General features: G+C 40.6%; 2 protein-coding genes across 3 annotated transcripts in view; one reads left to right on the top strand and one right to left on the bottom strand.

Moving 5' to 3' along the window:
* The window catches only part of WDR17 (WD repeat domain 17), a 101,062-nt gene extending 100,120 nt beyond the window's left edge, over nt 1-942 (top strand). Inside the window, exon 31 of one of the 2 annotated variants that reach the window (XM_070253531.1) lies at nt 598-942. In XM_070253531.1, the coding sequence (XP_070109632.1) occupies nt 598-619 (22 nt within the window). In that variant the 3' untranslated portion in view covers nt 620-942. The remainder of the gene's footprint in view (nt 1-597) is intronic. The other variant, XM_070253533.1, reaches the window with a different exon arrangement.
* On the bottom strand, nt 662-11,988 carry SPATA4 (spermatogenesis associated 4). Its single transcript, XM_023630951.2, has 6 exons — nt 11,587-11,988; nt 10,621-10,750; nt 10,124-10,242; nt 9,794-10,014; nt 3,869-3,985; nt 662-898 (listed from the first exon to the last, which is right to left on the bottom strand). The coding sequence occupies exons 1-6, from the start codon at nt 11,802-11,804 to the stop codon at nt 792-794; spliced, it is 912 nt and encodes a 303-aa protein (XP_023486719.2). The 5' UTR covers nt 11,805-11,988; the 3' UTR covers nt 662-791.
* Nucleotides 11,989-27,254: the final 15,266 nt, after the last annotated feature.

Here is a 27,254-nt window from a genome sequence, read left to right as displayed (position 1 = left end):
TGTGGGAAGTCAAATGAGACTGTTAATGAGATGCATAAAAACATGAATAGTTCCAGTTGAAGAAAACTTTCCAAATATGAATTCAAAAATTACCAAGAACGTGTAAAAGATAATCAATCTTTCAGGATAGCAACCTGCTTTTGTTTCCCTCCAATAAAAAATATGGGGCATGGCAGCAACCAGTAGGAATTTTTAATTTGAGCTAAATGGATCACTAAACACCAGAACCAAATTCAAAATGAAGCATTATTTCCCTTTCCTGCAACTCGGTATCAACAGGAAACACACTGATTTTTAAAAAATAGTTTAAATCAGCCTATTTATGGAGGCGGGCAAGATTCTCTATGGGCTAATGTATAATAATAATCATTCAGAATAATTTTTTTATTAATGCACATGATGTGTAAATATATAATATCAGGCCAGGTGGTAGAGCTTTTCGTTTCTAATAAGGAAAACACATCACAAAGTAGATTCACTATTCCTACAGAATTTATGAGAAAGAACTCTTACCTGACATGGTGAATTACGTTTAACTGTACCTTTACAATTATTTTTGCTCATTCTGTGCTAATTAATTTGATTTTGTATTTTCAGCACTACCTGGCAGAGGAGTTGAATAAACGGTTGTTGCCTTGAAAAAATATGCTCTTCAGCCCAATTATGGATAAGACACCACTTTAATTTACTTAATATTGAAATATATCCAAGACTAGTTGATGATATCCCTTTAGGATGGCAAGAGATGGTGGCACACTTCTTCAAAGCCATGAGACAGGTGCTTTTCAAGGTTATTTTTTCATGTTTCTGATAGGTTTCCTAATGGATTCAAGAGAATGTTTTCCAGCTTGTTTGACGTGAATTTCTTTAACTGGACTGCCACCATTATCTGTATTTTCTGAAATATTTAAATAAAATGAAAATCAATTTGTGGTTATTAAATATTTATGCAGCCCTCAATGTTTCTAATATATCAAACATATGCAGAATGGTTGGCCACAGGCTGAGCACAGGTTAATCTAAATGCTTGGTGAACAGAATATTTGAAACATGCGTTATGGTAGTCATAAATAAAAAGTCTGAATGTCACCTACCTCCAGAAGTCATCAGGAGTGCCTAAAAATATCCTGGGCTTATTTGGTGCATCTGATACCGAATATGACTCAACTATTTTTAGATGTTGCTTCAGAAAGAAGCTGAGGCACCAGTGCCAGGATTTTAACAGTGCTTAGATTTGGCAAATATACATAATTCATAATTCAGTGTCTGGAACTCTGATTGCCCTGAGGCATCTAGACTGGCCACCAGACTCTAGGTCACTCAGTCCTAATATGAGGGGCCAGCAACAACTGAGAAATCTATGTGCCCTTGGCCCATTATTTGGCCGGAAGCTAGTTTTAGGTAAACAAATAGAGGAACTTAAGTGTTAAAAAAAAGAAAGAAACAAAGGTAACAACCTATCTTACGATTAGTTTCTGCCATCCTATTTGATGGTTAGAAGCTTTTCAGGTGAACAGCCTGTGGTTTCAGTGCCATCATGTGCAGTCTTAGGTGGTACAACATAGTTAAGTTTCCACATTCTAGCATTCTGCCTCTCCTCCTCTGTTAACTTTCAAATTATGTTAGCCGACCTGAACTAACCACTCTACTCTTTCATCAGAAACAACTGAAGTGGAATCTCTTTACCAAATTTGGAAAAAAATAATTTAAAGCTTAGCAAAACAGCTCTCATTCATATAATTACCAAAGTCAAATCCACACCATTCATTAATTCCCATTATGTCTACAATGAGAAAAGCCACTTATCTGGAACAGGATTGAGAGAAGTAAAAAGATAAAAGCATGTCCCTCCCATCCTGATCTGCCTTGTCCAGTAAAGACTCCTATTAGCCCATCAGCCATTTTGAAAAGGAGAGGAAAAGAAAGACGGTTGAAGAGAAAGGGAATCAGAAAAGAGAGCATTGAGAGAACAAAATAGGAGAGAAGTTATTTATAGCAGTTCATACATTATTAAAATTGTAAAAGCAGGAATCCATTCTGCTTGGAGTCCTGATCTGATCTGAAATAATGATAGCATACGGCTTTTCTAAAAACTCGTATGTGAACCTTGCAAATTTTCAGAAACAATAACAGAAATGAGGAATGCTCTTTAGCAATGCAAATATCAGTAGGCACCAATTTTTATATATGGTGCCTTGCACATGTTGGTCACACAGGAAGGAAACCCTGTGTGACTCAGGAGTGCTGCTCCCTCTTTCTTGCAGGTCCCAAAGCAAGCATTCATGCCCTTACCGACCCCAGTGAGGTCCAATTAGCCAGAGTGGGAAAGAGGCAAGCAAGTGAACAAAAAGAATGCAGGTGCCATCTCCTCCCTTTGCCTCTCACCCATCACAACTCTGCCTCTGCCTGCTGCCCGGCTTCTGCTCCCACCTGCTGGCACTTCGACTGTAGATATTCCTAACAGAAGAAGGTGAGGCAGGTTGAAGGAGAGGACACGTGCCCAAAATCTCAAGGTGAAACTATGCAGACATTTTAATTTTTTTCCATAGAAACGTTGTTATTCACTTCTGTTGGGTTGTGTCATGCTGAGGACTATGCCTCAGGCACGATGGGTTGAAGGGCTTTTGATGGACTGGCCTAATGTCTCGATATTAAAGAGTGTACTCTGAGGAATAATAGTTCTACCAGGCCATTAGCAAAACAAAACTAAATAAAGTGACGTGCGCTCAAATAGAGTTTAGAAAACAATTCCTTCTGAACCTCTCCTCTTTAATATTTACAATGCACATTAGCATATTAAAGGTTCTGAGAAGTCATAAATTTAAAAAAGTCATCTATTGACATTGCTTTCCCAGACCTTTCATAAACAGGAAACTTTCACCCTCGTGAAATCCCTCTTAACACCTTAGGAAACATGCTCTGTAGCATGAGTCCACAAATACTTTCCATCAGGGCCTGACAGTAAATATTTTAGGCTCCCTGGTAGGGTTGTCAGGTAAAATATGGGGCACGCAGTTACATTTGAATTTCAGATAAACTATGAATAATTTTTAGGAAAACTATGTCCTCAACATGTCCCAAACGTTATTGGTGGTATTACCCTGTCTTTTTATTTGTTAATTCTGGAACCCTACTCTGTGGGCCATACAGTCTTTGGTGGTTCCTCAGCCCTGGTGTCGTGGTGCAGAAGCAGCCACAGACGAGGCACAAAGGACCAGGCATGGCTGTGTTCCAATACAACTTGATGTATGAACACGGAAATTTGAATGTCATATAATTTTCATGTGTCAGGAAATAGCATTTTTCTTTTGACACATTTTTCAACCATTTAAAAAATGGAAAAACCATTTTTAACTTGCAGGCTATACAAAAACAGGTGGCAGACTGACTGTGGCCCGTGGGCTATAGCTTGCTGTGGCCGGAATGCTTTCTGAACTAATAGGACTTAAGCAAGTGGCTTCTTGTAACAGAACTGATTGGGAAGGCCAGATAGGCAAGTACCTCTATCTGCCTTAGGACTGATTCATCATCCAACCGCTCAGAGAACTGAGTTTTGAGTTTTGCCAAGGAGCGTCACCTGTTTCAGACTCACCTATTACAGGATAAATCAGAACTGAAATGGCTCCTATAGCAGCAGGCAGGGCACCCTGGTTTGGGAACCGCCCCTGATGTGCCTGGCATTTAGCAGACCACATGCCCCCTCCATCTATCACAAAGCACAACCACATACCAACTCACCACACAGTTAGAGCCTGAATGCCTACACCAACATTTTAGCTATTTTTTAAAAATTTAAATGAACAAAGTGAAACAAAAAAAAATCCATTTTAACAGATAAAAACTTGAACATAATAATAAAAAACCTTACCTAAAACAGGAGCGACTCTTTCCCTCGAAATCACTGAATTATATTTGCACCCAGGGTCTTTGGCAGGAAGACGATCAAGAGTAAATTCTCCCACAGTCGGTTTGACCTCAAACCATTCTATAAAATAGAGACCCACAAATTCTTTCTTAAAAATTCACTATGGCAGTTGTCAATATAAGACACTATAATTTAAAAATTAAGCAAATTATTTAGACATCTGTTTGATCATACCCCTGAGAGTACTGTGAATACATAGGTTAACAACCCTCTCCCTACACTGCTCACATCTTTGATGCACAAAATAGTTGCCTTAAAAACTTACTTTAAAGTAATATCTTTATATTCCTATTAGTTTTTTGGTAATTTTTTATTCAGTAATAATAATATGTATACAGAAATGTGAACAAATCATATGTTTACAGCTTGATGAATTTTCAGAGTGAATACACCTGGGGTACCATCACCCAGATCAAGAAATAGTATATTACTAGCACCCCCAATTCCCCCTCCTGTCTCTCCCTACAGTATCCTAAAAAGAAAACACTATTGTGACTTCTATTATCATAGGTTAGTTTTACCTATGTTTATATTTCATATAAGTATAATCATACAGTCTATAATACTTATAAGTAGAATCATACAATCTATTTTCAAACATATTTATACTATAAAAATAGTTGACAAAATTATTTTTGTTCCTGTATTTCTTACTACCTAATTCTACAAACTGCCACACTTGGGCATCAGTTTCCCCGTGCTTCTAAAGATCACTTGTTCCTCTGCAGCTCACCCTGCACTGAGGCTTGAAGAAGTGTCTAAGGTAATTTCTACACATCAGCCATACCCTGTTCACACTAACTACAACCCTGGTCAGTGACATTCCCAGCACTGTAATCATGACAATTACTTTGGCTGCTTAAAATCGGCAGTCTCAAAAATCAAGGCGGTGATAATGGAATACTATTCAAGAATCTGAAGGGTTGTGGTGATCCATGGCTAAAGGGAAATTGTGTTCAAAAGAAGACAACAGAGACACCAGTTAGCTTTCCACGAAGATGGACTTTTAAACAGAAGATTAAATAGAATAGCTGTGTTTTGTTCTAGAAATTCCCACTAGAACCAATGAGTAGAAGTAATAGTGAGATAGATTCAATGCAAGCAAACATTAGGTATAAAAAATAATGATATCTGATTTCTGGTGTTAAAAAATAACTTGACAAAACTGAAATGCTGGACAGCAAAAGAACTGAAGTGGGGTAGGGAGCTGGCAGGGAGTGGTCAAGGTCATAATGTTCTAAGCTTCTTATAGTTTGAGGAAGAGAGTAAAGATATTAATTTTAGACTAAGATAAATACACACGTTAAAATTTCTAGGGTAGCACTAAAAAGAGTCAAAATTTGAAATTTTCCAAATTAGTAGGAGGAAAAAAGTCTTGGGAAAAAAAATTCAGTCCAAAAGAAGAAAAGCTGGGTGAGACAAAAACAAGAAACAGAAACAGAGAACAAATCAAAGGCACAAAATACTGTAATATGAGAGATATGAATGCATATACAACAATAAGCTGTATTACTTAAGTCAAAGCAATAGAAGTCACAGTAAATGACATAAGAAAGGAGGCACGCATGCAAAGTTGACTAGAGCTCAGAAACAGACCCATATTTACAAAGAAACTTGAAACATTTGAAACATGAAGGTGGTACAAACCGATGGGAAAAGAACAAACTATTCAAAAGATGATGCTGAGACAATTGGTTCTCCATTTCAATTGCAGACCAATTATGACTTTAAAAGTGAAAGGCTAGCCCCTTATCAGATGTATGATTTGCAAATATTTTCTCCCCTTCCATAGGTTCCCTTTTCACTCTCTTGTTTCCCTTGCTGTGCAGAAGCTTTTTAGTTTGATGCAATCCCACTTGTCTATTTTTGCTTTTGGTGTCATATCCAAAAAGTCATTGCCAATACCAATGTCAGGAAGGTTTTTCCCTATATTTTCTTCTAGTTTCAGGTCTTAAGTTTGTCTTCAATCCATTTGGGCTTGATTTTTGTGTATGTTGTGAGATAAGGTTCCACTTTCATACTTCTGCAGTGGATATCCACTTTTCTCAACACCATCTATTGAAGAGCTTTCCTTTCCCTGTTTGTTCTCGGATCCCTTGTTGAAGATCAGTTGACTGTAAATGTGTGGATTTATTTCTGGGCTTGCTATTCTGTTCCATTGGTCTATATGTTTTTTATGCCAGTACAATACTGTTTTAATTACTATAGTTTTGTGGGTTTTTTGAGGAAGATTATCCCTGAGCTAACATCTGCCACCAATACTCCTCTTTTTTGCTAAGGAAGATTGGCCCTGAGCTATCTTCTGTGCCCATTCTCCTCTATTTTATACATGGGACACCTGCCATAGCATAGCATGATAAGAGGTGCGTAGGTCCACGCCTGGGATCCGAACCAGCACACCCTGGACTGCCTAGGCAGAATGTACAAACTTAGGCACTATGCAAACATGCAGCCCCTTAATTACTATAGCTTTGTAGTATATTTTGAAATCAGGAAGTTTGATGCCTCCGGCTTTGTTCTTTCTCAGGATTGCTTTGGCTATTCAGGGTCTTTTGAGGTTCTGTATGAATTTAAGATTGTTTTTTCTTTTTCTATGAAGACTGCCTTTAGAATTTTGAGAGATTTCATTGAGAGAATCTGTAGATGACTTTGGGTAGTATGGACATTTTAACAATATTAATTCTTCTATCCCATGAACATGGAATGTCTTTCCATTTATTTGTGTCTTCTTTAATTTCTTCATCAATGTTTTATAATTTAAAGTGTACAAGGGGTTAATATCCAAAATATATAACGAACACATACCACTCAATAGCAAACAAAACAAATAACCTAATTAAAATTGGGCAAAGGACCTGAATAAACATTTCTCAAAAGAAGCTTCACGAATGGACAACAGGTATGTGAAAGGTGCTCAGCATCACTAGCCATGATCACTAACCGGGGAAATGCAATTCAAAACCACAGTGAGTATCATCACACACCTGTTGGAATGGCTACTATCCACAAGACAGAAGATAAAAAAGCGTTAGCGAGGATGTGGAGAAAAGGGAGCCCTTGTGCACTGTTGGTATGTATATTGGTGCAGTCACTATGAAAAACACTATGGAGGTTCCTCAAATAATTAAAAATAGAACTTCCATACGATCCAGCAATCCCACTTCTGGGTATGTATCCAGAGGATACAAAATCAGTATCTCAGAGAGATATCTGGACTCCCATGTTCGTTGCACCATGAATCACAATAGCCAAGATATGGAAACAACCTAAATGTCCAAAAATGGATGAATGTATAAAGAAGATGTGATGTGTATACATGTGTATGGAATACTAATCAGCCTTTGAAAAGAAGGAAATCTGACCATTTGTGCCAACGTGGATGAAACTGGAGAACATTATGCTAAGTGAAATAAGCCAGACACAGAAAGACAAACACTGCTTCACTTCTGGGTGCAATCTAAAGTAGACCAGAGAAGCAGACAGTGGGTTGGTGGTTGCCACGGATGGGGTGGAGGCGGACAGGTGGAGGTGGAGGTCAGAGGGTACGAAGTTTCAGTTATTCAAGATGAGTACATTCTAGAGGTCTACTGTACAGCATCGTGACTATGGTGAACAACGGTGCACTGTATACTTGAAGTCTCCTCAGAGAGTCGATCTTGTGTTCTCACCACACGAAGAAAGAAAGAACAAAAATGGTAACTGTGAGAGGATGGATATGACTGATTGTGGTGATCATTTCACAATGTGTATATGTACATATATCAAAACACCAAGTCGTACACCTTAAATACATACAAATTGCTATTTGTCAATTATATCTCAATAAAGCTGAAAAAATTGAAAGTGAAAGACTAAACTTTAGTGAATTTAAATTTTGGAGAATCTATTTATAACCTCAGGATGCAAACAGTATTAACTATGAAGTTTGTATTCATTTTTCGTTTCTGCCATAACAAATTGCCATCAATTTAGAGACTTAAAAACAACAGCCATTTTTATCTCACAGTACAGAAGAATGGCTCTTCTATTTGGGGTCTCACAAGGCTCAAATCAAGGTCCTGGCAGGGTTGCATTTCCTTCTGAAAGCTCTGGGGATGGATCCTCTTCCAAGCTCACTCAGGTCGTTGGCAGAATTTGGTTCCTTCCATTTGTTGGATGGAAGTCCCCGTTTCCTCGCTGGCCGTCAGCGGAGGGTAGTTGCTTACTCCTGGAGGTTGTGCCGGGTACCTTCTCTTGCTTTCCGCGTGGCCCCTGCAGCAATGGCAGGTTGAGGCTCTCTCGCACTTCATATCTCTTTTACTTCTCCTTCTGATGCATCTCTCTGATTCCACTTGGAGAAAGATCTCTGCTTTAAAGTGCTCATGAGATGAGATTGGACCCACCTGAATAATCCAGCACAAACTCCTTACTTTATGGTCTGCAATTTTAACTATATTTGCAACGTGTCTTTTGCCATGTAATGTAACATATTCATAGGTTCCAGGAATCAGGTCATGAACGACGTGGGGGCCATTCTGCCTACTACAAAGTTTGATAAAATCCACTGAATTAAAGTTCAGACATATATATGAATGAAATTGAGAATAACATAAATAGTACACATAAACTATTTTTTAAAATCAAGGAAATTATAACAAAGGTAGTAGGCTCATGGTTCCTCTTAGAAGGAAGTGTGGAGAATACAGTCAGAGAAGGACACATAGGACAACGTAAAAATATGGATAATTTCATTTCTTAAACAACAAAAGGATACATGTGTTTATTCATTGTTGTTAGTCTTATTTAAATTGTACATATACATTATATGCATGCATAACAAATTTCAAATCAAAATTTTAATGTTTAAAAACATACAAAAAATTAATTATAAATATAAAATATATATATAAATATAAAACACAAAATTAAATATAAAATTCTACAGCAGGATTAATAACCTGAATTCTTTCTCTACTCATGAATTCATGAGTAGAACCAGAAGTGAGAATAAATCAAAGAGAAACAAGAAGTGACATGAGATGGAAGAATGGACAGAGTGAGAGAGGACAAAAACCAGAATATCTCTCCCACAGTTTGGGGAGGGAGTTAAAGTAGCTTCCAGAGACTACAGAGAAAAATGGGTCTTTTCTTCAGAAAATTGGGTTCAAAAGAGAGAGAAGTCCTAATGACCTGCATCTGCCTCATTCCCCAATGGTTTGGGTACCACAGCAATGACAAGGTCTCTTGGCGTCTGGAATCAAGGGAGACAAGATTCCAAGACACAAGTGGTGTCCTGAATTAGTGTTAGAAAAGCAAAAAAAGAGAAAGTTCACTCACTTTGCTGTCTGCTGGGCCTCTGATGGCATGTGCTTTGGATGCTTTGAGAATTATTTCAGTAGTGCTTCTGGAAAGTTGCCATGGGTTGCCCCAATCTGCCTTTCCATCTAAATACCAACAAGGCTGCTATGGAGAGGATGACACTGACCACATCTAGAGAACATCTAGAGTGAGTCCTGGTGATCCAGGCTCTTCCTAAAGTGCTGATACCCGGCTGAGCCCCTAAACATGCCCATCCTCTTTAGTGACTTGAGTTGATATATGAACCTATTGCCCACCAAATTTTACGTGAACAGAGTCACTAACATTTTTCTTAAAAGTGTCTATACACTATGTTAACCTATGCTTTCATCAAAAAGAATGAATTATAACATAAACCACCCCAATGATAATAATTCATTCTACTGCTAGCATAAGAGAAGGATTTTCCCTTTAAATCAGTGACAAAAGAAAGCAGTAATGGGACAGTGGCAGCTTTTCTTTCATCTGTGCTGAAGAATAGTCTCATTAAGTTTGGAAGAACTCAGTTGACCATTTTCAAGGAAAACTTACTTGGATTCAATTTTCTGCTTAATTTTCTTTGCAACATTTGTAAAAGGAAGAGGAAGTCTACTTTGAGTTCATTGCTGAGCCTGTTGGGATTACTCATTAATTCTGATAACCTAATGTTATTCTTTATAGACTTGGACGCTGTAGACCTGGGAACCAGAGGCAACTGCATCTGGTAACTATAGTCTGTGAAATTCACGAGGTCATCCTGGATACTTCTAATTCTGGAAAAAAAAATAAAATACTGTTGACAAGCCACATTTTATTAGTGAGATTTATATTATCAAAAGTTTCATATTAAATTATATTACTAGAAAATTCCAAATAACTCACTCTCGATGTGTTAACAGGGTGTAAACCTCTTGTATCAGTATTTCAGGTACTCCGGCTTTACAGTGAATTGTTCCATGAATTAGTTCTTTAGGTAATTTTAAATTTTTTTTTGCCAGGAACTTTAATAGCAGAAAGAAAATATTTTCATCATAAGAAGTTCTATAAAAATCTCCAATTATCATGAATTTGCTTTAATCCCCCTTTTACCTCTCAACTAATTTTCTGATGTTTAATGTGTTAGTTACAAAAAGATATGACTATTCAGCAAGAAAACCAACCATTACAGCTTGCTCCAATTTGAAATGAGTATGCTCAGTTTCCTAGGTGACTCAAGACATAAACTTTAGCAAGCTTCTTTTCCATACAAGGAAACGAGTAGCCAGCTCAGTGGCATTGTATCCTAGCACACAGCACCTCCACACACATACGGATATCCAAGACAGCTTTTAAAACATAAACTTCTCAGCAGTTGAAAGTATCAGTGATTGCTCATTTACCTTTTCCACCTGTGCCCAGTTATCCAACTTGACTTTTAAAGAAGTTCCGTTTGCAAAGGAGGACAGTTTAAGGTCCCAGGGGTAATATATAGTGAATATTTCTGCTATCAGGAAACCATTTGAAAAATCCCTGATCCATAGCAATAAGGAAAGGAAATAAAATGTAGTTACTTACGCAGTTTGTATTATTTTACAGTTAATTAACATCAATCTAATAGTCCACACTGACAGCCAGTAACGTAAAATTCAAATTTCTTTGGATCATTTCTCTGAGGAGACCCTGCTAGGGAATAGCGTATGGGTAAGACTAGATTGCACCAAAGGCCTCGGTGTTCTTTTTATAAACCCAAACTATTGATTCGTATTGAATCTGCGTGTTAACAAGACCCCCAGGTGATTCCTGTGCACACCGAAAATTGCCGGCACGTCGTTTGTAAGGAATAGCGAAATTAGTAAACCAGAGTCCTTGTCGGAAAAAAAAAGTGCTCATCTTCATTTTTATGGAATTCACTTTCCATTCCCAGAGCAAATATTAACTGTCAGTTACGTTCAGGGTGGCTACGGTTAACCCAGCAAATTTTTTCAACCCCTGATAGCCCTCAAATTAAATACCATCTCTTACGGAAGGTACACTGATGCCCGCTAGTATTAAAGTCCAGGTTCCTAAAGAAAGAATCTTGACTATTTTAATATTTTTGTAGTCACCCAAGCATTCTGTATTAGCTTAACTTTAAAATGGAATGAATGAATGAACGAATGAACTGGTTCATCCCAGTTTTTTCAGGCCCTTTGCCTAAGAGGGTAAGGTGTGTTGGGGTGTGTGGTGGGTGGGCTGGGGTCTGGATCTGAAACTTAAGCTCGGCAGGGGTGGGCGATCCGGGGCGAGCGGCCTAGGGGCGGCGGGATGCCCGGAGGCTGGGGAGGCGCCCGCCCAGGCGGCCCGGCCGGGTGGGCTCGCTCCGGCACCTGTTGATGTTCCTGGGGAAGAAGCTGAGGTCCAGGCCCTGGAGCCAGCGCAGGACGGACCGAGACAGGCGCGAGCTCTTCGGGGGATGCGGATAGGCCACACCCTTCTTAGGCCTCCCTCGGATGGGAGATGCTGGCTGTGGCGAAAGGGAAGGTGACTTGGGGACGGCTGCCGCCGGCTGTGTCGCAAGCCGTCCTCCCTGGCCCGCGGCAGCCATGTCGCTTTCTGGGTTTCCATGGCAGCATCGGGGCGGGGCGGGGCCTCGTGGGGGCGGGGCCTCAGCGCGGGCGCCCTAGGCCTGGAGGGTCCCGCAGTTTGCGGACCCAACGCCCTGGGTTGGGGGACGCGTATCCCTGGCCCCACTGGGCGTGGACGCAGTCGGGGGAGTTTCAGCTTTGGGCGGAGCTTTCACTCTCAGTTTCAGTTGGCCTCTCAGAACTTCCTCCCTCTTTAGAAGTTTACATTCTAAACGCTGTGGTTTCTGCCCAGCCGAAAGCCTGTTTTCAACCATGCATTTCGAGGAGGCTGCGCGGAGGCTCCGGGGGCGACAGTTTTTGTTTGGAAATTGGAGACGATAGAGTTTTTGCTCCAAAATGCCAGTGAAGAAATCTTCAAAATTGAGATGAATAAATGTTTAACGTCTAGAAAATTTAACATAGCTATTTTCTTAATTATTACGTTGTGTTCATAAAAATGACCTAATATTTGACAGCATTTTATAAGTTGGGTTTTCACACTTCACATAGATGCCCAGTATACGTGGTTCATGCATTCAGTCAGCAAACATTTATTGGGTTCCTGCCATGAGCCGGGCACTGATCTAGTACTTGGGGTTTATCAGTGAAGGATGCAGAAGAAAAAAAAAATGCAGAGCAGGTGTATACTATTATAAATTAAAGATTTACTCAACAAAATTACCAAAATCATTTAAAAACTTTTCAGCAAAAAAAAAAAAAAAATCACCTACTGTGGCATGTAGATACACATTCTCATGCAAGATAAAATACAGGATACATCTTGATAGCGGAGCTATATAATATTTTGTTGAAAGTTTATTCATATACATGTTTATTAACAAAGTAAATCAATGTGTTTGTAAATGATTAAAAAGAAAAACAAAAATGAAGCTATACAAGTGTTTGGTCTTTTCCCAATGAGGTTTCTCATGAATCATTTATTCACTTAATGAATTTGTTTTGAGGAACTATTATTCTGTGCTATGCTGGGCACTAGATCTTCGCTGCCCCGTATGGTAGACACTAGCCACGTGGGACTATAAAATAGATTTAAATAAAGTAAAATGAGTAACACTGGCTGCATTCAGTTGCTCAATCACCACGTGTGGCTAGTGGCTGCCATATTGTACAACACTATCATTGCAGAAAGTTCTCTTGGACAGCTGTGCACTAGATTATTTATAGAGGGTACAGAGATATAAATATCTGTAAAAAGATCATGGACACTGAAAAGCTCTGCCATGGTAAAAATATAATCATATGAGGGAGGAAGCCAATAATTTGGCCTGAGGGAGTCTAGGAGTCCTCTCAGAGGAGGTGACCTTTGGTTCAGATCTTGAATTGGTTAAGACACAGGCTTCAGAGGACCAGCTCTACTTTTTATTAGTTATGTGACTTGAGAGGCGTTATTTAACCATGTTTATTTGTAAAAGGTGGAAATAAATAGACTATCCCTCATAGGGTTGTGTCGAGGACTAAACAAGCAAGTTAAATATGCAAAGAACCTAGAACAGGGGCTGCACATAGTCAGTGCTCAGTAAGGAGAAATTATCGTTTTTAAGATGATGGTGGAAATCTGTGGGATGAAGACGGGAGGGGAGGATTCCACACTGAATGACTAATGTGAGCAAAAGCATAGATGATATCTGTGATGTGAGCGTTTTTAAAAAAGTTTTAGGAAATAATAACCCATTAGAGTTGAAGAAAATGTTCAGGCTTTTGCATGGGGGCTAAACCAAGATTTAGGCGGTAATAGCTAGAGAGGTAGACTAGGCCTATAGACTGCGGTTTAACTGAGACGTTTTCCTAAGGAGTTAGAATTTTTCCTGTAATAAATGTGCCATTTGTTAAGCAGATACGTCTCTGGTTCCAACACATCTTTCTATATACTGCCCTGTGGAGCTGGAACTCAACGATGGGATTTCTCCTTTGCTAAGAGTTGTATTAAATTCTGCCAATAGGGGGAACTAGAGAGGGACCAGGAGGCCACAGGAAAGGAGAAGGGATTTGTTTTTCCCCTTTGCTTGTTGTTCGTGTGTAACCACAACAAAGCTTCATCTGGCAGTGGCAGCTAGTTCCAGTCTCCAACTTTTTTTAGCTCTCGTGGACCAGGTTTCATCATACTCCTTCAGAGGTTTTAGTAACCACCGGGCAGTGGCCTTCAGGATTCTGAGTTCCAGATTTTACTCTAGGATCGCTCCTCCGAGCTCCTGAAGAATCACCACCAGCTGTGTGCCCTCCCGCTTCGGAAGTCAGTCCATAAGGCTTTTCCTTCAAGTCTAGGTTCTTAGAACCCTAGCTTCTTCCCTTTGTTCTCTAACACTACGAGTAACAATTTCTTCCGGAATCGTCTATCTCTGTCAATTTGATGGTCCCATTTTAGTTTTTTGGTTCTTCAGCGTCTGTTTAACCATTTCCTTATATGAAATTCTTCTTGAATTCATGGAGTGACTTCTGTGGTCTTGACTGGATGCTGAAAGATGCATTGCTTCCTACCTGGAGTGAGTGAGGTTTCCCTCTACCACCTGCTCACCTATATCCCACTAAGGCATCCAAGGAACTTGCTGCTTCCTGTTCATCAGAGCCAGTGAGCATGATATCATTGACAGAGTGGACCATTGCGATGTTCTCTGGGATGCTAAGACACACAAAACTCTCTGCTGCCCTTGTGGCGGAGAGCAAAAAACATGAAATTGATTTGGCCTATGACAAGATCGTGAATGTGCATTATTGGTCCTGCTGGATAAAAGCAAACTGCTTTTGGTGGTTCTTCGCAGACTGTTATAGAGGGAGAAATTGCTTTCCAGATCAATAGCAGCACAACAGTTGCTAAAGACGGTGGCAATTTATTCCAGTAAAGATACTTCAAATGGAAAAGCAGCCATCACAGGCGTTACCTCCTGATTCAGTTTACAAGAATCCATAGTCGTCCTCTAAGATCCATCCAACTTCTGGATAAGTCGAATAGCCATCAAAGTCAGGAATCATTATTGACCTATCACTTGTCAAAAGAAAATTCAGAGAGCTTTGCTTGATATGAGTATTTCGTTGAGCGAGAAGCAAATTGTTCTAGAACAAGGAGACTTCCAACTAAAGGAGGTTAGAAGCTGACTTTTGGCAGCTTATAAGCGTGAATGCATAAATGCATTGTTTTCTATTGTGACTGGTTGTTGGAAATTTGCACTCTTGTTCACCGCATAAGATCCTTGTTTGTAACCAGTTAGCTAGGAAGCTGTAAGGTCACAATGACACAAAGAAAGCTTAAAGTTTTGTTTAAGGTCGGGGTCAGCATTTTGGAATCAGGACAGTTCACGTTTTAGTTACATGACTGTGGGTGTCTGGTCTTGGGGCGTATTCACACTGTGGCCTTGGTTCTGATTTCTCTACAGCACATCTTAGCACCAACTCTCTGCCACTTCAGAGTTTGCTGGATGCAGATGGCAAGAATACACTGTGTTCGACTCAACTAGAGGCAGTGGTGCAGCTCTAGAGGGACCCGCCCCAGTCTAATTCTACCCACGGGGAGGAGGGGTTGGTCTTCCTGATTCTGGGGTTCAGATGGAAAGTTCGCTTGGGCCTCCTCCTGAGCTATATCCTCCAACTTACACTATATCCATATGGAGGTCATATTTTGGCTTCCATCGACACACCTTTATTGTATTTTTCAATTTGGTCAGAATTTGGCCAGGAAAGAGAAATACTAATTATTGGGTCCCTCCAAGACCCCAATACTTTTAAAGATGGAAAATTGTATATAAAACAAGGGAGGGATTAAGAAAATGCAGAACAAAATATGCACATTTCTTTTAATATGTAAGCCCGGTGCTTATCATAAATAGTGATATTTTTCTTTTGATATTCATCTTAGATATTAGAATACAGGATTTTTATAAATTGTAAATACTCATTGAATTTTGGCATACATATTTTATGTCTCTATTTGTGATCTACAAATCAATAGTACATGAATCTAATTTATCAAAAATTTGAGGTTTCTATGTGATTGTTTATAAAAAAGTTATTTTACACTCCACCATAATCATAATTTAAAATTCCTTAAGAGCTGCTAGTTTCATCACCTGGCTGAAAGTAGACTTTTCCTAGCAAGAAAGTTAGTTTTGATCACTAAAAATATGCAATATGATATTCATTTGAAGGTACCTGGAGTTTAATAGTTAATAGACTATTAGAGGAATAGAGGACTTTGGAGGTGTTCTAGTCTGGTTGGTCCTGTTCTAGAGTCATTAGTCCCTAGGATGCTTGAGGTAGTAATGGCTGGTTGGTGATGTTTGTCCTTAACCTATTTCCACTGTTTCAAAATACAAAGATTTGTAGTTGTTGCAGGGGTTGCGGTGATGTTACTGAATGTGTCTGCTAAAGAAAAAGGCTACAAGAGCTTCACTGCCTAAAGAAAGGACGCGGATTAACCGAAGATGTGCAGCACTAATCCCAGAGAGACAACCTTCCTGGCCCCAGGTTCCTGGGAGAGGTCCCCAACAAACTGTCAGATGACTGCTTAGGACGAGGACCCCATCACAATTTCAAGGTGCTCCATCTGGCAGCCCACAGAAGTTGTTAAGCAATCCTGACCTCTCTCAATATTCTAGGCTCTGGAAATGTACTTTCTGTCCACCAGGTGCAAGTAAACGCCACCAAGACCTGCACTGTCCCTGGTACTTACTGGGAATGGATGAATCGAAGGTTTATTCTACTAAAGATCATAAAGGATTTTACTTAATAATTGGTGCTTCATTGATAAATCTCCCATGGAGATTAATGGAATCAATAGAGAAGAATAAAAGAGGTTGAGACTCACTGGCCAAAAGAGAGAGAGTGAGCCCTAGAGAAGTTAAGTACATTATAATGGCCAGAATCAGGACTGGAAACACGCTATACTGAATTTTACTTCCATTCCCTTCTTTCTTCTGAAGTGTACTTCTCTCCTTATAAAGACATATGGGATATTAGATCACACATGGCTTTTATTGTATTAAAATCTTTACCATCTATCTATCCGTTACCTACTTGTGTGCACTAGATACTCATTAAGTCTGTTGAAAAAGCGATTAATTTGGGTTATATTCATTGGCCACAGATGTACAGAATAAACTGTAGTAACAGAGACGTAAGTCTATGTATTTGTCACAATTATGTGCTGAGTGAAGGTTAGAATTTGGATAACTTTCACTGAGAGTAATTTATGGGCCTATTACGCAGAAGATTGGAGGGACGGTACTGTCAAGAAATGTGACAAGTATGAGATCTTCCCTGCTTGCAAACTAATAAGTTAGCTTGCCAAAGTTTCGTGGAGGCTGGCAGAAGACACGACACTGCTGGGTGGAGATACACTCACAGCAGAGGAGGCATCATGGCTCAGGTTTGTGCCAGTTGCCCTTGCCTCTCCAGTCCCACAGGGAGAAGCTTAGCACACAGTGGGTTCCATCATAGCCGAGGAGTCCTGAGCTTAGTAAACTTCAACTTTTATAATGATCTGCAAGAAAACCTGCCCAACCTTTTCCTGGAGGGAGACATTGTCTTTATTACACTGGTCAGTAAACAAACCTGCAGTCTACTCAGAGGGAAGACACCATATCTATCTTCTAATGCTATTCACTATAAACATTTTTGAAAAGATCGTTGTGAACAAAGGCTGCCACTGCCTCTGCTCACAAGACTTGCAGAAACACAAGAGACTCGTGACAGATGGGTCTACCCACAAGCACTACCAAAGAAATGCCCATTTTCTGGTCTCTACCATCCATTTTGGCTGCATCATTGGACTACCTTTGTCTGCAGCTGTATTTAAACCTAATTTCTTAGAGTCTTACCCCAGAACTATATTTTATTTCATAATTGTCACTAGACTGTGGGTTTTCAGAGATGGTTACGCCGAAAGAGTGTAATACAGTTTCTAAGGTGCTCATGATGGAGAAATATCTTTTAACACTTACACTGCCTCCTCATAATCTTTCTAAGTTAAAAGGCATAACCATGAGAATACAATAAACTAAATATATGAATTGGAAATGTTATTTATATTTAAACAAACTCAACTATAAACTTAAGTAAGAATACATCTGTTATCTAAATTACTGTTTAAGTATATTCTGTTCCAATGTCAGCGTCAGCTTCTTAAAAGTGACTGCAAGATTTAATCATTTGCTTAAATATTTTACTATCTCAGATGCTAAAATTAGTTTCAAGTGACTTTGACGCAGAGAGTCTAGGTTGTTTATCTTCCCTGAGGGCGGTTCACTCTCTCATATTCAGGCCAGATGCATATTAGAAGCATTTTCCTTAATAGAGTATTAAAAATCTATTTGGCCATCTCACGTCTGCATCCATATAGATAAACTGTGGATAATGTTCACCCTGTAATTGTAATTACAGCTCATGGTCAAGTCAGTTACAATCGATAATAGCGATAATGAGCTATCACCATCACTTAACAAATGTAAACTCCAATAGGAACAGATATCTTTCTCCCTCCATAAATACATAGAGACTTAAATTAAAGCTTTCTAACCACATACACTGTGAGTGTGTATGGGAATGAATCGAAGAGCTATAAAGTGACAGGCAAGTGTGGGAGGCCATTGGATCTACACTGTGATTGCTGAAGGTTAAACAAATGAAAGTTATATCAGTCAAGTAATCATTACTACAACACACAAGCTCACAAATCTCGGTGGCTTAACACATGAAAGGTTTATTTCTTGCTGACATTGCGTGTCTACTGTGGGTCTGTGGGGTGGGGAGTGGTTTCCACACACTCGGATCCAGGACGGTGCAGAGTGCTCCACCTGGAACGTGAGGCCTCTGAGGTTGCTGTGGCAAAGGGCCAGAGAGACGGAGGATACACACTGGCTCTTCAGCGTCCCAGCCTGCGAGTGATCCATGTCACTTCTGCTCATGTCTATCATGTCATCTCCCCACGCCTGGGAGGGAGACCTGGGAAGCAGGGGAGCCCATGGACTATGTAGTGAACACTAGTTATCTCTGTTGTGATTAGAATCCTCTTTTGTAAAGCAGTCTGATCCTCTTTGACGTGTTGCATTTGTGGACTTAAGAAATAATTCCCAGGGCTGGGCTGTGGCCAACTGGTTAAGTTCTTGTGCTCCGCTTTGTTGTTTCAGGATTTCGCCAGTTCATATCCGGGGCGCAGACATAGCACTGCTCACCAGGCCATGCTGAGGTGGCGTCCCACATAGCAGAACCAGAAGGACCTACAACTAGAATATACAGCTATGTACTGGAGGGCTTTGGGGAGAAGAAGAAAAAAAAAAAGAAAGAAAAAGAAATAATTCCTGTGGATTTTTTTGGAAAACTCTACCATGACTCAATTTGGGGGACTATAGGTAGGAAATGATCTCAGAGATTTTATCTGTCAGTTACCATATTTCTTTACATTTTTTCTCATTTTCTTCCCTCCTGGTTAACTCAGAATTTTGACCTTATGTAACTGGAAGAATGAAGGTGTTAAATAGGAAAAATTTCCTGCTGGTGGGAAAACAGCCCTCCCACCTTCAGTCAATATCACCAATAGCGACTTCTGTATCCCACACGGAACTGCACGGGGTCCCTCCCAGTTCCTTACAAGATAAGGAAAAATGCGAACTGAGAAGTGAGGAGAAGAAATAAGATGGAAATCCTCGTAACTCCCTAGTAGGAAGTATCTATTTCCTACCTGTTATCTATTGCTGTGTAACAAAACCTTTCCCAAACTTAGTGGCCTGAGTTATTAAAAAATAATTTGTTTTCTCACAGTGATGTGGGGCAGCATCTGGGCTGGGCTCAGCTGGTGGTTCTTCTTGCGTGACGTCACTCAGGTGGCTGCAGCTCTCTGGATGCTCGACCTGGGCTGGAGGTCTATGAGGTCCTCACTCACCCACTCGGCATTGGTTGGTGCTAGTTGTTGGCTGGGCTTCTCTCCACATGGTTTCTTGTCCCTAAAGAGGCTAGCCCTGGCTTCTTCACATGGTGGGCTCAGGCCTCCAAGAGGATGAAAGCAGAAGGTGCAAGGTCTCTAGTGGCCTAGGCTCAAAAGTAACCCAACATCTCTTCCACCATGTTTTTTAGTCACAGCAAGAAGCAGGACCAGTCCAAATTCAAGAGAAGGGGAAATAGGCTCTTGATGCAAAAGAGAGGAAGTCATATTGCAAAAGAGTGTGCACAGGGACAGAAGGAACTATTGGGGACATTCTGTAGACAATCTACTTCAGTTCCTCTATGCCCTTCAGGTCTTAAGTTTAATTCGGTTTCGTGCAGGATTCAAGAGAATAGAGGGAGAAGCTGCATTCACAAGGAGAAAAGCTAATTCTGCCTCCTGCCTTGTGAGTAGAGCTGTCTCCCTCCAGTTCTTTTAAGTCCTAGAATGGCACAAAGGAATTACATGAGAAAGTTCCATCTGACTTACCTGAAGAGGAATACTCTCTTCCAGGTGGATGTTATTTACTGGTGTGTTAATAGCGTCACAGCAGAATAGGAACAGCAACATAATTTGCGGGGCACAGTGCAAAGTAAAACTGCGGGGCCCATTGTTCAAAAATTAAGAATTTCAAGATGATGACAGCAGACCATTTAACCAAGCATGCGGCCCTCTTAAGTGTGGGCCCTGGAACAGAGTCCAGCTCCGTGTTACCTAAACAAGCATATATGGGGGTGTTGATGATGTAATTTTTCCTCCTCATTCAGAACTCAAGAAGAAAGCTTGTGAGATTCTTTTCAATACCTTCAATTTTTTTTTTTCCTAAGGAGAATGTAACTGAAAGTATAAAATTACTGTTTTCCATTTCCCCAGACTGAGACCATTTGGCTGAAAATTAAATTGCGGCTTTCCTTGCAAGGAGTAAATTCTTACCCAAGGCAATATGTCTTTATGCACATAACGGGTATGGATCTGCATAATAATTTGAAACATAACAATGTGACTTCACTGTGAGACAGATCCCTCAGAAATTATGAGGTAGTTATGAAATTATTTCTTTCCCTGTTATGTGTGTGAATTATAGTGTCCTTGAGAATTAATATTTGCCTTTAGGTGGTGTAGAAATGGGTGTGCGTTTAATTTACCTTCTGGGCAATAGAGAGCGTAAAAGGACGTCTACCCCTCACACTGATAGGGAGAGTCCCAGCCAGGACAGGTTTTGAATGCCTGAATCCACCCAGATTCCACTGCAGGGCTGCTGGCTTCATGGGCGTGGGAACTGTGTGGTGGCATGAAGCTCCACACTTAGAGGGGCACTGTCCTTGAGACTGATAAATTATGTAGCTGTTCCTCTTTTATTGTGAAATTATGAACCTGGATACCCCTTAACAGCCCCCAAAACTCACCCCAAATATGTCTTCAGGCATTTGCATGTCAAAGGAATTATACCTCTTCTAATGAGGTCACTGCGGGATTATTCAACATCAGTAGTTCTCAGAGGGGACCACTGGCAACGTCTGGAGACATTTGGTTGCCATAACTCGGGTGGTGGAGGAGGTGGTATGCTGACGTGGGTTGAGTGAGTTGAACCCAGAGATGCTGCTAAACATCCTACAATGCACAAGACAGCCCATCAGGACAAGATTTATCTGGCCCCAAATGTCCATAATGTTGACAAACCCAGTTCTAGACGAATTCAAACTTGCGAAAATGTAGTGCAGAGGAGAGGCATAGATTCTGAGGTAAGTACGGTGCTGTGGGTAGATAGTGAGGATTCTTGAAAAGCATTGTGTGAGGATAACACAATGAATGAAATGCAGCTGCCTTCCCAGACCCGAGGACAGAAGGAGGGGGCGGGCAATGTTAGAACTATGTTCTACCAACACTTGTCTGGCCTGGAGAGACGGCGAAAGGAGAACAGCATATGTATTCATGAAGAGTGAGAACAATGGTAATAAACAAAGGTTATAATTGTGCACTTGTCTTTAATAGATTTCATTTCCTAGTGTTCTTAAATGTTGTCGCTACAAGATAAAGTAGATAATGAAAAGTCGGCTCCTGCTTATGATGTGTGGACCTTGCGAGTAAGCTACTTTGTTGATCTGTAAAGGGGAGCAAAAACCCTCTTCCTTCCCTTCCTGAATTCTGAAACAATTCTGAAATCAGACAGAAGACTGAGACACTTGGAAAAGATCCAGTCTATTACTGATAAGTTTTTATCTAAGAATGTGGCTTGTGTCTATGGGCCAAGGTCGTCCTAATACTGAGCCCAGAGGTTAAGATTGAGTGTTTGCCCAGTCTTGGGCAGTGCTGGACTAGGACAGGGCAGAATCAATGGCTGCAAACTGTGTGGTCTAGAGAAACAAAGCAAGCAGAGTGGAGGCTGGCTGCCCCTGTGGGTTGCTAAGTTCAGGTTGGGAGAGGAAGGGGCTGTGCATACTCAGTTTCTCCTTTCAGCTTAGTCGGTCCCATTCAGTCACCCCTTCCCTTGGGAGGTGGGAGTGGTGGAGGATGCAGGCTGGGAGACCGAGGAGACCCCAGAAGTGCTCTGCTAGAGGAGCTCCCTCCACCTGGGAGAGCAAAGAGGAATGGGAGAAAGACACCATTCTGCTCACATTGCAAGTGTTATCAATGTGCAGTCAGCCACCACCCTTGGGGAAAGGGGACCAATGGTGATGAAGCCTCTCCTTCTTATAATGAGAAGGGTAGGGCATGGGATCCAGAGGGGCAACTATAAGAAGACTGAATCCTTGCCACAGATGGGACTGCTAAGGGGCACAGACTTCACTCTCAAGACCCCTGGCTCCCCTCTTGAATAAGCAACTGAAGTTCTAGGCTTGAAAGATGATGTCATGTCCAAAAAGTTTGCTTCCTCCATGTTGAAGAATGAATCAACTATAAGAATCCTGCCTTGAGCTCAGGAATGATCCATGGAGAGATGGAATCACTGGTTCCTTGTTTGTCCACAGCATCCCTTTCCCCCAAAAAACCTCAAACTTTTCTTTTTTAAAAGTCTGGTGTAGGGTGTTAATTCCACCTTGTTTACGAGTAAGGGGAGATTGGGAACAATGTTTTCTCCATATCTTTATCCTTTTGGTCTAATTCAGGATGCTCACACTCTCATAAAGGAAGTTTGAGGACCTATCCTGCCACGCAGTCCAGCCTCAACTACCTCTGCAGGGAAGAAAACCCGTTCTTCGTTCCTCACGTTTCATATGTTCTCTGTCAACACTCCTCACGTTGGATAATTTTCTAGGACCCTGTAGAGGGGAAACATTTCCCCATGACGGGAGCTGTCCTCACATTGCCCATAGTGACTCACCACTCCTCCTGCCCTGCATCAAATGATAGATTTTAAATCCTCTCCTGGGTGATATCAAGTTCTAGGCCTCCCAAGAACCCAGTTTTTCTTTCCCTGGTCTTTGGGAATCTTCATTTTTCGGTGATTCACCAGCGTGCTCTCTTAGTGTTCTGGCACAGACACTGCAATCTCATATTTCTAGCAACTGGACTTAATCTGTTTTTCTTGTACAATGTAAAGTGAATGTATCCACTTAGGAGAGCAATTCCAGTTAGATATTTGTTTTATATTTAGGTCATTTATATTCCCTGGAGTGCACCCTTTCTATTGTGGAAAATCCTGTCCGGACAATTACTTTTTTGCGGGGGGAGATGTCAAAGGTAAAGATCTGGCTATATTAGCTTTAAAAAAATTGTAATATTATTGGCCTGCAGGAGACAGGGATTTTAGAGCTCCACTTTCACTGCAGTCAAGATTTTAATGGCCTTATCTCTGGAGCTATTAAAGATAATGATTGTCGGCTGTAAGAGTCATTGTGTCACCTCTATGTGTATCCACCACAGACACATTACTGCTTAGCATCCTTGCAAGAGGATGCAATTCACTTCAATGTTTACATTCCCCATCAAGGCACATTTTGGCTGCTTGGACTTACAAAATGGCTTTAAAGATTTAAGTGTTTTAACTACTTAATGGAAATTAGTATATAATATACATGACAAGGACCTCAGTGCCAGAGCTGGTTAAGCAGGGCTAGTGGGTCCCTAGCTAGACCATTTGAACAATGGAAGGATGGCTTCCCTCTGGCCTAGTCTTTTAGATATTTATGAATTTGCCTTCACTTCATAGGACTACATGGGATCAGCACAGGAGACAAAAATTTAATTACCTTCCTAAGAGAAGGATTACCATAGTAGATTACATCATATTTTTATCTCTGCTTTCTCCCATCTTGAGTATGGGTATTTTGGACATGCTAAAAAAGGACCATTTATCCATCGTCGTAAATGGTCGTTTTCCATCTTTGGCATGGTTGTTTAGTCTTATTGTGAAAATGACTAGCTATGAGTGCTAGGGAGCAAGGGGCTTTCCATCTCTATTGATAAACTTTTGCTGCCTTAAGACCAGTTAAGCATGGGTATCCAAATAGGATTTTCTTTCCTTTTTGAGGGGATGTGAATGTTTGTATCTTATCTTTTTATTTTGACTTTTAGTTATCTTTTTTTGTTTCAAGGAAAAGAGACTAACATTACCTCAAATGATTAGAGGGAACGCGGTACTCTCTGCAGTGCCGGAGCTCATGGTCAGTGCTCAGCTATTATAGTGTCCTGCCAACTCTGAAAGTTCTGGGATTCTCTTTATTTGTTGCTGCTGTGGCAGTGGCCCTAGGGTTGGGCTACCTCAGACAGGTGGGATGCAGGCAGGCAAGGAGAGACAGTCCATGAAAAATCTCCTCTCAGAGTTCATGGTTCTGCGTTCTGTGCAGAAGCCTACCATCAGAATAAATCTGTGGCTCTCTGGCCCTCTGTCTCATGCCCTTGCAATCTTATTCTCCTGGCATTTCTATGTCATCTCATTCGTTACATCTCACATCCCTTTGTTAATTGCTTTATGGCATATTTATTTTTCCAACATCTTACATCAGTCAGAGAATCTCATTGGCCCAACTCATCTTTTCATGCCCTGCTATACACACCAGTCACATGTCTGACTGTTGTCTGATATTGGGGAAGATGCACAATCAGCTATGGAGTGGGGTGGCACTTCACTCATACTGCGTGTGCTGGACTTGGTAGTAGCTGTAGGTGTGACAAATTTTCAATGCCTATGTTGTTCAATAAAGATGAATAAGTTTTGGGTGGATTTATTTATCTTTTAATAGTGTTCTTGAGAAAGCTATGCCAGTCTGATCGCATATTGCCCCAGAACTTAAATTGTATTCCAACCCTAAGTCTCGGAGTTCAATAATCATGAGAGGTTTATCTAACATCCTTGTGCAGCAGACGGGGAGCGAGGGAGAGCTCAGTGGTAACTGCTCCAAAGGACCTGGGGTCAGCAGTTCCTGACTCCTCAAATTTCTCCACTCCACATGATAAAGTCACTCTCTTTATCAAGGAAGTCCTCTACTTCAGTCTTTGTGCTAGGGAGAGTGATTAAGGAGGCAGTGGAATTAATCTGACATCTCCTTTCTCTTGTTCCTGCTCTAGCGGAGAGGATGCTATCTTTCCACCTACGGTCACACACATTCTTAGTGGGCAGGGAAAGAAAGAGCTTTTGTGTTTCAAGCAAATTGAAGAGGCATACCATGGCCCTTAAGGGAAGGAGATATAAACTATCTTTGGCTGATGAGGAGGAAGATGTGAATACGACACAGTCCTGTCTGCAATGAACTCATGGTCTATGGACAAGACAGACAAGTAAATAAAAGTCACTCGATAGCATTATGAGTGTGATTAGAAGTCTTCACAGGTTCCCAAAGGGAATAAACAGCTGGACACATAACCCCGACTAAGGGTGAGGATCAGGAAGATTTCTTGGAAGAGTAATTTCCGAGCTCATTGATGGTGGAAGTATAGCAATTACAAAGTAGTGGGTGGAGTAGGGTGTCTTCCAGGCAGAGGGAACAACATTTGCCAAGGCAAGGAGGCCAGATGAGTTTGGGGAGAATCAAATCTGTTCTTTGACTTTCATATTATGAGCTTCCTTGTAAAGGCCCTTCGCGATTTGTCACCTAATCACTGCCTCATGCATCCGACTAACACTCACTCTCCTGACGAATGTGAGTCTCCCAGAGGACAGACACTGGCAGATACACACTCTGACTGAAAAGTGGATTTCACAGAAATCTTCGGGAATTGAGATGCCACCCCAGGAAGAAATGGAGTGGGAGAAGACAGGCTTGAATTAACTGAGTTCATCTGAAAAGTTTACCTGAAGAGACAGAAATCACTAAATTGACTGAGTTCACCCAAAAGTGACCAGACTTCACTGGGTGAAAGGGAAGCTTGGGATAAAAATTAAGTTCTGTTAGAAAAATAAAGTTGACTTTTGTACCTAAATATGTGGTTTATAAAACTTGCACCTACAATATAAACCTCTTATAGACCAAAAGTGTTTTGGGTTTTTTTTTGAGAAAGATTAGCCCTGAGCTAACTGCTGCCAATCCTTCCCTTTTTGCTGAGGAAGACTGGCCCTGAGCTAACATCCATGCCCATCTTCCTCTACTTTATATGTGGGATGCCTACCACAGCATGGCTTGCCAAGTGGTGCCATGTCTGCACCCGGGATCTGAACCAGCGAGCCCCGGGCCCCCGAAGCGGAATGTGTGCACTTAACTGCTGCGCCACCGGGCCACCCCCCCATAAGTGTTTTAAAAAATATATTTGGACCCCGAAAATTATTCATTAAGAGACTCATTGAATTTGAACACACTACTCAAAATAGGAAGAAACCTATCATTTAAAAAAATGAGAAACCTGAGACCTACAGAGCTGAAGTGACGTGTTTAGGATCCTAGAGCAAATGGAGAGGAGATAACTAGCCTGGATTTTCTAAATAAACCTTCTTCCATCAATTCTGAAAATGTCTGAGTGTGAGTATTTAGGTTTTTAAAAGAGACGGCAAGCCTTAAACGAATTCTAAATGATAACGAGAATACGAAAGTAGAGAAATTAGAGTAAAAAAAGTAAGAGCAATCCGAGGGAGAGGATAATTTTTAAAGTTATTTTGTGAATGGATAACCATTTAGTTCGGTTGAGTGCCATTATTCAACAACTGAAACGCAAAAGCTACGTTGAGACCTTCATTCCGGAGAAGCCGTCTTTTCACACTGTGTTTCTGCTTACTTCCTCAGAAACATCAAATATACTCTGCGGTTACAACAATAACAGAAACTACTTTTTCCTCCAAATAAATGTTGCATCAGTTCCTCATTGCAGTAATTGTTTCACTATATTTCTTAATCTCATGTCAAATAGTACTTTTTTTGGTCTTTATCTTTGTGGAATTTTGTCCTTGGATGATAGTTATATATAAATATATAAAATAAGATTTGGTTTAGAAGGACTTCAAGGTATCTATTTTCAATCCCCATGACTCTGCTCTTAATGCCCATGGAACAGTGGTTTGAAAGCTGGTGGTAAAAAAAACGAGCACAATTGAATCACATTCTCCATTACCTTCCATTATAAAATCAAATACTAA

Source organism: Equus caballus, chromosome 27 (genome assembly GCF_041296265.1).
Source record: "Equus caballus isolate H_3958 breed thoroughbred chromosome 27, TB-T2T, whole genome shotgun sequence".
Taxonomy (NCBI): Eukaryota; Metazoa; Chordata; class Mammalia; order Perissodactyla; family Equidae; genus Equus; species Equus caballus.
The sequence above is the reverse complement of the archived record's forward strand: the minus strand, read 5'-3'. Positions and strand labels throughout refer to the sequence as shown.